The sequence below is a fragment of the Lissotriton vulgaris genome, chromosome 4_1 (genome assembly GCF_964263255.1).
Source record: "Lissotriton vulgaris chromosome 4_1, aLisVul1.2, whole genome shotgun sequence".
In the NCBI taxonomy this organism is placed as follows: Eukaryota; Metazoa; Chordata; class Amphibia; order Caudata; family Salamandridae; genus Lissotriton; species Lissotriton vulgaris.
In genome coordinates, this window is record NC_141691.1 from 964,999,122 (window position 1) to 965,011,436 (window position 12,315).

Below are 12,315 nucleotides of genomic sequence, written 5' to 3' on the forward strand. Positions count from 1 at the left end.
ATTCTTCACTTATAGTTCACGTTTTTTGCACTTTATTTTGTTTTTAAAGATAAAGCTTTAACCAGAGACATTGAACCCTTATTAAGCCACTAGGCGAAAGAAGAGGGGTTTAGATATAATGACTGTACAAACAGCCACTGTGGCGAATGAAATGTGTATAAAGAAGTAATGATTTAATGTCCTTAATCACTTTCATAAACAAGTGGTTGTGTAAACATGAGACACTATGCACAATAGAAGTTTCAGAAAGTACACTCCAAAATGTCAGCCAAAATGAAATGAAGTGTGTGCAGTCCTGTTTCTATGGCTATCTCGCCATGTGTATGTAACTGGTGGAGAGCTAATGACTTGCTGTGTGAGCAAGGGAGTTTTGGCTTCCGAAACGCGTTACAGCAAATAAAGCGACACTGTATCACTCTACCTCTGAGTGCGCGTCTAATTTTGGATTGTATGGAGAATATATATATATATATATATATATATATATATATATATATAAAACAATATTTTAGTTTGATTTTTATTTGTGCAATTTTCAGAATTTGTATTTAATGAATAAAATATATACAAAATAAAGTTAAACTGTGGAAAATCAGTACAAATAATAGGTACAACTATTGCAATTAAAAATTAGCATTTAAAAAAGCTCTGACACCTATGGTTTTTTCAGCGAATTTCAGACGTTCTAATTAGAAATCCGCATCAGTGAGTGGGTATGTAGTAACGAATTGGTGTCAGTGGTTTCAAATATGGTACTCTGTATTTTACAGTGAGTGATGAAAGGTTATACTAGTGTATGAGGAGGTGTATCAGATTGTCACAGGGAAGATGTCATCAGTGATGTCACTGACCATGTCATTAATGATGTAATATGTGCCATCATCTGCAGTGCATTGCGGTCACGCAAATTATAGTTGGCAGAACTAACTATAACGGTGGAATTTCTATGGTTTTGTACGAGTGAAATGTCCAGCTAACTATAACACCCCTGAAACCTATTTTTTTTTTTCTGTGAAAATATATATCCCCAGACAATGTCCATGCATTTGGAGACGCAACCCTCCAGCCGGTGATTTGTCAAAGTCTTTTAATACATGACTGTGCAGCTGGTTCATAATTGTGGGGAACAGGATGTGTACTCTGAAGCCCTCTGGAGGGCAGTTATTAGTCCTGGAAAAAGGTTTGAAATGCACACATAAACCACTGGAGGCTAAAAAGTCAACTGAATTGAACTGCAAGTTCCGACGTGCATTTGAAATACGATCTATCTAGAGAGGCACACCTGAGGCCTAATTAAATGTTTAAAGCATGTAGGGAACTGTGGTGAGCAGAGTGAAACTTAATGCAATCAAACTGCCTCTGAGGAAAGCGCTCGAAAGCTCTGAAATGTGTCTGGCATCAGGACAGAAATGAACAGATTTACAATGCCTATTCCCTTTGAATTAAAGGATTTTGACAAATCACCGGCTGGAGGAGTGCGTATCCAAATGCATGGACTTTGTCTGGGGATATAGATATATTGTAAGCTAAGATCTTATCACCTTATCTAGCTAGAACGCCACTTACCTTTTGTGGGCTGTTTGTGTACTTCTGAGGTGTTTTGCCATATTTATTCAACTGCCCTGCTGTGCACCTATTGAATGCCCTTTCTGTTCAGATTATGGTCCATGTTTTCCAGTGGTTAGCGTAATACAATATTCCATTAACTCGGTCTAGAGAGTAAGGCTGGCTGTCCAGGATCTGATCCTGGAGCAGGGATTCTGCTCCTACACAGAACTGTGCACAGAGACGTGGGACCCCAGCGAATTAGGGTGTGCCAAAACTCACCTTAGTATCAAGCATCCATTACCAGACTAGCATCAGTGTCTCATTGGCTCTTCCATAACACCAATGATTAGACAACCCAGAACATGGAACTTTGAATACCTCCGGCAATGTGGAACACATGAACACTCGCATTATACTCTCATACAAGTCCAAAATAGGGAGTAAAAGAGGACCCGTGCAAGTTTGAAATATTTATTTCTAACACCATGTTCTCATGCGCAGTATCTTAGCTAATACAAGCAGTCGTATTATAAGCAACAAGATTATGAGCATAGTTGCTATTCCATAAAAAACAAAGGGAGAAAGCATGTTACAATGCTAAATGGAAACCGGTTTAAAATATACCTTTATTTCACCCTCCCTTGCTAGTAGGTTATTTTATATCTACAGAAGGTCTCTTGGGATTAAAACGGCGGCCCCATACCTCTAGGACTAGCAGAAATGGATCACGTCAGATTCTGCACCAGCTCTCAGCATGTGAATGTGCTCAAAGTGTGTGTGATCATGCCTACGCAGTGCATTATTAAACGCGCCAAAATCAGAGGTGACCACAGCTGCATATATGTTATGTCTAGAACGTACGCTGATCTGTCTGAACAACTACTGTATTGAAATCACCTTGAAGGCCTCTGCATTCACTGTGCAGGCAAAGCTTACCAAGCAAGGCTGCTAATATAGAAAAACATATTCTCTTGTGAAGCAAAACACTCTGCACACACTATAATAAATGTTTAGAGTTTAGCAGTGTGCAAAAGGCAGCAGAAAGGAAAAATGTTGTTTAAACTTCTAAGAAGCTCATGTCAACTTGGCAAGGAGACCAATGAAGACTTTCTGTGTTTCACTTTGCGTGCAGCCTGCGTGCATGAATAAAGGACGATTACCTACCTGCAGCGGCTCTTTCCTTGTGAGGTGACTCTCTTGATTTATGATGTTCGCGGCCTGCCTCGGTCACAGAGAACCCCGCCACGATAATGGCGTTCACCGTGATATGCTACCAAGCGTTATCAAGCATGGTGAGGTAGCCTATGGCACGCAGACTGTTATTAACAGCAAGTTGAAGCAAGGACTGTGCCTCGACCCACTTGGGATGTTATAGAAAGTATTTAGCACCCTGTTCAGACCGGGCTCACTGGAGTGTTATGAAGTGCAACTACGAAGACCAGGATGCTTCAGATAGACCACGGCCAGCAAAGGGATGTCCTGTTCATTAAATAGCTGCACTTTCCGGTTTGAACTCTGATTAATTTGCTGCCACTGAAGAAGAATCGAAAGGATTTGAAACTCGTTTTGCAAGGAGATTAATGAAGACTTTGTGTTTCACTTTGCGTGCATCCTGCGTGAATGATTAATGGACGATTACCTACCTGCAGCGGCTCTTTCCTTGTGAAGTGACTCTTTTGATTTATGATATATACACACACATTACTATACATGTGAAATTGCTGGCCGCATTTTAAGTGGGTTTCTTTCACATAGCTAGATTTGAAACCTTTAAGTTCATGGGTTTCACAGATTGGCCCAATTGTGCTTTCACCAACTTTGCCAAATTACAGAGGACATTTAATTTGTGTTATGTGAATCTGCGCTGTCCATCAGTTGTTTTTCCTTTCACCTTAAAGAGTTTGGCACAGCCATTGGTTTCCCTGGTCCTTTATGAAACAACCAATCTTATGATCACTGGTATCTGCCCGTAGGAAAATTAGAGGTTTTCCCCTATAGGCTTGAGCGGGATGGGAAAGAATCGGTTACATGCAACCCTCCAAAACCCATTGTGTCTCCTTGGATAAATATTGTGTGCTAATTTAGTCTGATCCGTAAAGTTTACTCTCACATTTCCCATCCAAACTGAGTGTTTAGTGATGGAGTAATGTTTCCAGCAATGATGATAGCACCGAGCCCAATGGCAAGGTTGTTTTCAGATGTATGAAAGTCCCACTTCCAGAAGCTGGATTATGTAAAATGTGCATTGCTTCAGTTTAATTAGTGTTTCTGTGGACTCATTCCCACACGCCTAAGTAAACCATGGACTTGGCACCATCCTGAGAGTTCTTTGTTTCTGTCATTTAGGATCTTTTTGTGCCTTTTTGGGAAGTTTTTGTTGTTGCAGGTGTTTGGATGTGTTCTGTGCTGCTTTCTTTTATAGCTTTCTCAATTCAAGAACAGAATTCAAAAATAATTCACCTTTGGATGCCCAAACCAATCCCGAGCCAATCACAGCACCGAGACCGCCCTCATCGCCGCCACCGATGACATCCGAGCCCTGATGGACAATGGAGAAACAGCGGCCCTCATCCTCCTAGACCTCTCCGCGGCATTCGACGCGGTCTGCCACCGCACCCTAGTACGGTGCCTCAGCAACATCGGAATCCAGGACAAGGCGCTGGAATGGATCATCTCCTTCCTCGACGGAAGAACACAGAGTCCGCCTACCACCGTACAAGTCAGAGGCCTCCGAAGTCATCTGCGGCGTCCTTCAAGGATCATCTCTGAGCCCCACCCTCTTCAACGTCTACATGAGCCCCCTCGCGGCCATCGTACGCAAACACAACCTCAGCATAATCTCCTACGCCGACGACACCCAGCTGATCCTCTCCCTGACCAACGACCCCGCCTCCGCCAGAGCCAACCTGCACGAAGGGATGAAAGGGGTAGCCGAGTGGATGACGACCAGCCGCCTGAAACTGAACTCTGACAAGACTGAGGTCCTCATCCTTGGCTCTTCACCCTCCGCCTGGGACGACTCCTGGTGGCCTCCCACCCTGGGCACCGCACCCAAACCGACAGACCATGCACGCAACCTGGGCTTCATCCTGGACTCCTCCCTCTCCATGACCAGGCAAGTCAACAACGTCTCCTCGGCATGCTTCAACATCCTACGCATGCTACGGAAGATCTTCTGGTGGATCCCCACCGAGACCAGGAAGACCGTCACCCAGGCCCTCGTCACCAGCCGACTGGACTACGGCAACGCCCTCTACGCCGGTACCACCGCCAAGATCCAGAAGAGACTCCAACGGATCCAGAACGCCTCAGCCAGACTCATCCTCGACATCCCACGAACCAGCCACATCACCGGACATCTGAGAGACCTTCACTGGCTCCCCGTCAACAAAAGAATCACCTTCCGCCTCCTCACCCACGCACACAAAGCCCTACACGACCAAGGCCCGAGCTACCTCAACAGCCGGATCAACTTCTACGCTCCCAAACGCCACCTCCGATCAGCCAACCACGCCCTCGCCGCCGTCCCCCGCATCCGAAGAGCGACTACAGGAGGAAGGTCCTTCTCCTACCTGGCCGCCAAGACCTGGAACTCCCTCCCGACCGACCTGCGCCTGACCCAAGACCACCTCTCCTTCAGGAAGAAGCTGAAGACCTGGCTGTTCGAGCAGTAGCGGCACCCCCCCCCCCCCCCCCCACTCAGCGCCTTGAGACCCTACGGGTATGTAGCGCGCTTTATAAGTGTCACTGATTGATTGATAGAGGGTATCTGTTTGTTAAAATATTCCAGGTTTTCGAGTTTATTGTGCAATTGTTTGCAAGGAACGATGGTACCAGGCATCGATGGCTAATCTGCTTGCTGAGGACAGTTGACTGGGCTGTGTGAGAAAAGCGTAACAAATTAATGTACGGATACATTTGCCGTGACCTTCTATACACATGCACAGTGTCACAACCCCATCTCATTAATTAATGCATTATGTAATTTTTGGCAGGATTTAGAGCGTAGCTTCCTGGAAGGATTTCAGCATCTGTCTTCTGCTTAATCATTGATGTGTGGAAAAATAAAAAATGTTGCAAAAGATTCCTTCCTATCCTTAGCACAAAGGCCAAGTGTTTACCAAAGCATTTTATGTCACGGAGTTTTCCACTAACTTTTTCCGGGGCAAGCAAAAAGCCGAATTTGGTGTTTGAATGAGGGACTCGTTGATACAGCCGACCCTCACCCCAAATTATAGACCGCAGTTGGAGAAATGTTGAGTCAGACCTATAGCTTCAGGGTGCAACACACCTTCTGGTTGGTACACAGAAGTTAAAGACTTTCTCTTTGCAGCATGTTCATCATCGTGGCCCTGGCGGAGCACAGTGCGAATTAGCACTATAATAGCCAACGTCTTCATTAACACTATATTTAACTGTTCTTAAAATTTTTTTTGACTGAAGTGGCTTGTTTTTTGTAATCTTTTCAATGATACACCATCCAACACGTTTCTAAGTTTACAATCGTTTAGCACTTATGCCAATCTTGTATATGTTAAAGGAGTCCTTGTGATAAATGAAAACGAAGGCATGACTAAAATGATCTATCTGCTGCTTTTGACACTGTCCCACACTGCTCATGCTTCGGCTGTGTGTGTGGGGGGGGTATTGTTTGGGTGTCCCACACTTGATCCTCATACTTCGGCTGTCCGCTGTCGGTGTGGGGGGCGGGGGGGGGGGGGTATTGTGTGGGACTGGTGTAAGTACTTTGAAGTCTAGTGGCCAACAGGTCAGGCTCCCCTTTTTTTTTTTTTCCCCTTCTGAGTTTAAGGCAGTCAGCCAGGGGTCCAGCGGGGCTTTTCATAAAGCCTACCCTTTTTAATGTTTTGCTGTCCCCTCTGGCCTCTTCAGTCGAGACTTTTGGTTGTAAAATGTATTTCTTACCCCCATTTGCTTTTTTCCTTGGATGGTTCCCATGCCTCAATTGCAGCATCCTTTACGGATTGCATGGCTGCCATTTTTTAACGGATGCAGGATAGCCAAAACAAATGTAATGTGGAGAAGATGAAAATGATCCCGTTTGGAGCAGATGTGCAAAACTGGGGAAGATTTTTGCCCCCTGCTTTGCTGCTGCCACCCGCCCTCCCCTCACCACCACCCCCTATCTTCGGTGGCTAGAAACTTAAGGGGGAAGCTGGACCACGGCCTATCTATGCTGCCACAGATATCTTTGGTGTTGGGCCAAAGCTTCGCTATGGTCTGCACACTAAAGATATTTCTTCCTCTAGAGTCTAGGAGAGTTGTGATCCATTTGCTGATTACTTTGCACTTTGATTATGCAAATACGCTCTACCTAGGCTTGGCGGAGGCTTTAGTGAACCACCTGCAGGTGGTCAAAGATGCTGCAGCTAGACTTCTTCTGCGTGTGCCTAGGCGTTGCTCCATTTTGCTGATTTTGAAAGACCTCCATTGGCTACCCATCAGGAAACTGATTCTCTTGAAACCCCTGGTCTTGGTCCATAAGGAAGTTTTTCTTTACTGGCTATCTGGCGAAGAACTTTGTCTTCCGTCAGCCCCCTCCAGAATGCTGCGTTCAGCTACTGCTTCGCTGCTGACGTTTCCTCACTTTAAGCGTGACTGAAGGGGCGGCAAAGCCTTCTCTTTTCGTGCGCCAAAGCCTGGAATGAGCTCACATATGAATCCCGTCTGATTCCACCTTGGGGCCACATCCGTAGAAAATGAAAGACTTTTCTTTTCTCTGTTGGGCAGTAAGTTCCTGGTTTCTGAGTGCGTACCATATGTTCCCTTCTCTAGACCAGGACATTCTTCGGAGTAGCCGCATGCCCTACAAATCCCTCATTCATTTTCAATTAATTCATTCCATTCCATTTAATTAATTCTTTTCATTCATTCCCAATCAAAACAGTTCACATGCTTTAGGGCTTTCGTGAACATGCAGCTCTGTTGTCCCTAATTTTTTTAAAGCGTATATTGAGGGGTCTTTGCTGCACTTCAGGCCGTTTTGGTTTACCATTCTGCCCTCTAGGAAGTGTTTCGGTTGGACTGATCAACATCTGAAAAGTATACTCAATCGTCACTCTATCACATTACGTTGAATTCCTATATGTATTCTGTACTGAAGCGCTCTTTTTTTGTCACTTAGTTTTTCTCCACATTTACAAAGCCAAATTATGGCTTTAATATACATGTGTACATGCCTGTGTTTAAATGTGCTGGCACATTGAAGCCAGACCTTTGCCAGTGCTTGCTTAAAAAGGGGAAATCTTTTGCCCAATCATCAATCTGCTGAAGCAATCCTTTAGGGCTGACATGAAGGACTTAAAACTCAAATGGGGAAACAAAAGTACAAAAACTGTAGTTGCTGTTTTTGGTGCATCCTCCCATATCTTGCATTCATGCTAAACCCTTCACTGCCAGCCCATTGCCTATTCAAAATAGTTTGAAACCATAACTAAAAGAAGGGGGTGGTGGAAGTAGAGGAGACTGAGAAGACCGATGAAGGTTTCATCAGTCACCTGGGAAGGTCCATGAGATTGCAGTGGAATCTGAAGTGTGATATGCTCTCCTTTTTCCTTTATAACCATAGTTTTGCTTATTTCATTTAGAATTCCACATGTTTCATGTGTGTTAATTTCCTGTGTCAACCACAAATGAGTATGGTAGCTATAAATTCTTGTAACAGTGTAATGTGAGAATGCTATTTCTTGTATTAGTAATTCTTTTTATGCAGTGCTTCTCTTACTCGTAGAGGTTGATGGGGCAATTTGCAAGTATCGCATAATGAAATCCAGCAACTCAAACATTACAGAGAACATAGGTAACAAAAGAGGAAGGGAAGTGATCAATCTAGGGCTAGTAATAAATATACAGCAACTGCTGCAGAAGTCTTACAGATTTGACATGTATATAAAGAGCAGGGGACGGGGAAAAATATGAGTGGATGGGAGTGCTGATCAGTTGTATAGTGTGTGGACCAGTGTTTCCAACACCAATTCGATTTTACGACATGTCAAAATAAGGCAACCACCCTGAGGCAGATGCAAGGTGTGGGGAACTTCAAAGTACTCCATGTTGGTGATGGCTTGAGTTTGGGAGGGAAGCAAGACATTTCAAGGATGAGTTTCAGTAGCTGTGGGTGGGTTGACCCCGTGACAGTCTTGGTGCAGGTTAGCACCGGTTTATTCAATAGCTATAGTGTGCTTGTAAATCTATGATCTTAGTGAAGCCTTAGGGCTGCGGTGACGGTTCCCCATAAAGCATGGTTGGATCTGGGCATGATTCTTTAGGCTAATATCAGCTGCTGGATTTCATTTATTTATTTAGGGTTTTTCTCGTCCTGGAAGTATCAGATAAACGTCGAATACATTGCCAGATTGCTTGGAGCTGACCCTCCATGCAGTCATGACTAGGGACTCCTATATTGTTTGAAAGTGAAGGAATTGCTAAGAGTTTGTGCAGCTCTCTTGTTCCCTATCCCTGTTACTACAGCTCTATCCATGCCTTTCTTGCGCTTTTCAGCGAGAAGTGGAAATTGTTCTCCTTAATTACTTTCAGTGAAAATGATCCATTTGTGTGCTTTGTCTGTATTTAAAGATTCACTGGTTGACAGGAAAGGAAAAATCCTGGTTCCGGGCATCTATGAGGCTGTGGCACCCCTCCTCAAGGACGAAGAGAAAATTTATCAGGCAATAGATTTTGACCTGCAAGACTACGCTTCTGACATTGGTACAAAACGACTGCTTCACAATACAAAGGTACTGTCATTGAACTTAGAAAACCTGAATGTTCCAACGAGCGCCAATATTTGCGTAAGAGCTATGTTTATTTATTTATTTTATTTTTTGACACATATCCACTTGTGTTCCGGATTTTAGTAGAGCGTGTTGCTTCAGATTTATTGTGCTGAGAGTAATGATTTACAAGGCTAATGGTATACATTAAATTCCCCTGGAAGTTGTATTCGATTTTTCTTTGTGAACAAGTTTTGGAAAACCAAAGCCATTGCGTTTGGCCACAATTCATGTAAGCATAGGGCTGTTGAAACTTCCATGTTCTTATCAAACCGACTTGCACATATTATTTGAAATTGTGAAAACCGTTTGATATGTAATATAGTTTTTATTCTAAATATTACATGGAGAGGGTAATCTAACAAATACGGAGTACAGACTTGAAGCTGCTGATTTTGCACTATGCAGTAAGGAGGCATATGGATCACCAGTGACAGGGCTAGCAAACCAATTAGCACAATTTGGCCCACAATCTGCTTTGACAGATGACTTGTTTTCTAGAACGGAATGTTCGGCATAGCCAGTTATTTAGGCGGAAATGATTAAAAAGGGTATGGTACTGCCACAACCATACTTTAGACTCAACCTGCCAAGAATGAGTTTCAACACTAACTGGCACGAGGTAGTGTGAAAGCTGCAATAATACAGCAGTGTTTGGGGTTCCAAAAGAATCTGCTCTTTCAGGAAGGACGAGCAGAGAAGCCATTTGTGTAAGGGGGCTGTAGAATAAACCTTTCAGAGGGTTCTGGAAAGGGCTCCTCAACCTCCAAGCAGTGGCGTATCCTGCATTCACCCCAATCACATAAGCCATTTCAGGAGGTGAATTAGTTTATTCCTTCCACAGTAGGAGGAAATAACCTTAGACAAGTGTTTTATCTATTGTTGAGCAATAGTTCTGCACTAACCAAACTTTCTGCTACACCACCACACAATCAATCCAATATTGACTGTTAGAAGAGGAAATACAAGAACTTCCCAGCAAAGATGCCATTGATTTGGTACCCCCTTACCCCACCCAGCGGGACAAAAAGGTTTTAATTAATTTGTAAAAGAATGTCTGTGCCTAATGTTTTCCTGTGGAGCCACCACCAGCGCTTCAGGATGTCATGGTTTCCAGAAGCCAAGACACTAAAGTCTTGATTCCACTGCATGCCTCCTTCATTCATCACGGTACACTCACTCTACCGTTATCTCACTCTTGCAGGTTGTTCTTCGTCCATGCCTTCTCCCATTGCCACTGGTTTCCCCATCTTTGTCTTCCACCATTTCCCCTCCTTGTAGGCCTTTCTCTCTTGTTCTTGATCAAAGCTGGGTGATTAGAAAAGTTCCAGTCCCCAAAAAAGAGTGGCTGTGGGCCCCGTCCATCGCCTCAAATTAAGTACTGGGGGCCAGATGTACGCCCAGTTTTTACGTGACCCGTTTGCGCATGCAAAAACCTACATTGCCAATGTACTAACACTATTTGCGAGTCGCAAAAAATTGTGACAAGCAAAATAGTGTTTTGCAACTTGCTATTAGGAAGGGGCACGCCCTTCCTAATAGCGACTCACGAGCCATGTATGAATGTTTTGCAACCGCAATTGCTGTCTCAAAACACTTTTCAATTTACCACCCTCTTCATGAGGGTGGTAATGGAGTTGCAAATGGGAAGGCGACCCCGTCCCCTTTGTGACTAGGATGCATTCATCTGGCACACAATTACTAGCTCAGGTTTGCGGTAAGTGGACAATACTACAGTTCAGAGTTCTAGTGTTTGGTGTTTGGTGTCACAACAGCCCCAAGTGACTTTACAAACCAAGTGCCTGTCGGTAGTCACAATACAATGGCTCCACAGCATCATTCATGTTTTTCCATATCTGGATTATTGGCTGCTAAAGAGCTGTCCGAAATGCCTAGAGCACACTCCTGCAGCTGTGTTTCTCCTGAATATGCTTGTCCATACCAAAATGTCTCCTCTCTGCTCTAAATAGATTCAGGTCATTTTGGGAGCAGTTTTAAACTATCACAGACAAAACTTGTCTCAATCAAGAGGGTGATGGTTGCTGCCTCTTTCAGACATTGCCTCCTTGAACAGTGTGAATGATCATGAAACTGTTGGGGTATCGTGGCCTCTTGAATTGCCATAGTGCTGAATGCTTTGTTTCATATGCGTCCACCGCAGGAGTGTCTGTCATGCAATAGTCACAAGCAATGTGTCAGTGGGAAGATCTTATTGGTAGAGCCAGAGTTAAACAGTCTCACATGGTGGAACACCAACACCAACAACAAGAACATGTTCACCAGCCCATTTGTGAGCCCTTAGGCACAGGTGACCATTACCACAGATGCCATAATCCGGGGGACCTGGAGCTCATCTGAACAACAGGACTGTTCACGGTACCTGGATACAAGAGCATCAATTGGTGTATTGACTTCATAGAGCTGATGTTTCATTTGGCGCTAAGCTTTTTGCGCTAATCCAAAAGAAAACCATTTTAGTGAGGACAGACCACATGACCTCAATCCTCTGCTATGGCCCAGTCGATTTAGGACTGGGCTATTCATTCTGTTACAGCACATAGTGGAGCATCTGCGGGGGTGGACAACGACTTTGCAGATCTACTAAGCAGGATGCATCAAAAAGTACACAACTGCAAGATTAATCCCCCCTCCTCCAAGTATTCCTTTCACAGATGGAGTACACATTGTCAATCTGTTAGCTGCTGCAAAAAATATTATGAAATTCTCAATGTTTACATTCAGGTACACAAACCCAGTCGATGGGCAGTGGGCATTGTGCTGTGGGTGAACTTGCTAGGGGGAATTTCCTGCGCCTTTGCACCACTATCTTTGACCCGTTCTGTAGTGAGGTAGCTCAAGCAGATGTCCAGATGCTCCTTTCCATTACACCTATGTGATCTAGCCAGCCTTGGTACTCCGTTCTTCTGGAGGTGTCTGTCCACACAAATAAGAAGCTGCCCATCAGAGCACATCTTCT

General features: G+C 44.1%; 1 protein-coding gene across 2 annotated transcripts in view; it reads left to right on the forward strand.

The window, feature by feature from the left end:
- Positions 1-12,315, forward strand: part of CNDP2 (carnosine dipeptidase 2) — a 171,184-nt gene that overhangs the window by 92,316 nt on the left and 66,553 nt on the right. Inside the window, exons 1-2 of one of the 2 annotated variants that reach the window (XM_086965228.1) lie at positions 8,508-8,890; positions 8,932-9,302. In XM_086965228.1, the coding sequence (XP_086821354.1) occupies positions 9,108-9,302 (195 nt within the window). In that variant the 5' untranslated portion in view covers positions 8,508-8,890; positions 8,932-9,107. Of the gene's footprint in view, positions 1-8,507; positions 8,891-8,931; positions 9,303-12,315 lie in introns of those variants that run through there. The other variant, XM_086965227.1, reaches the window with a different exon arrangement.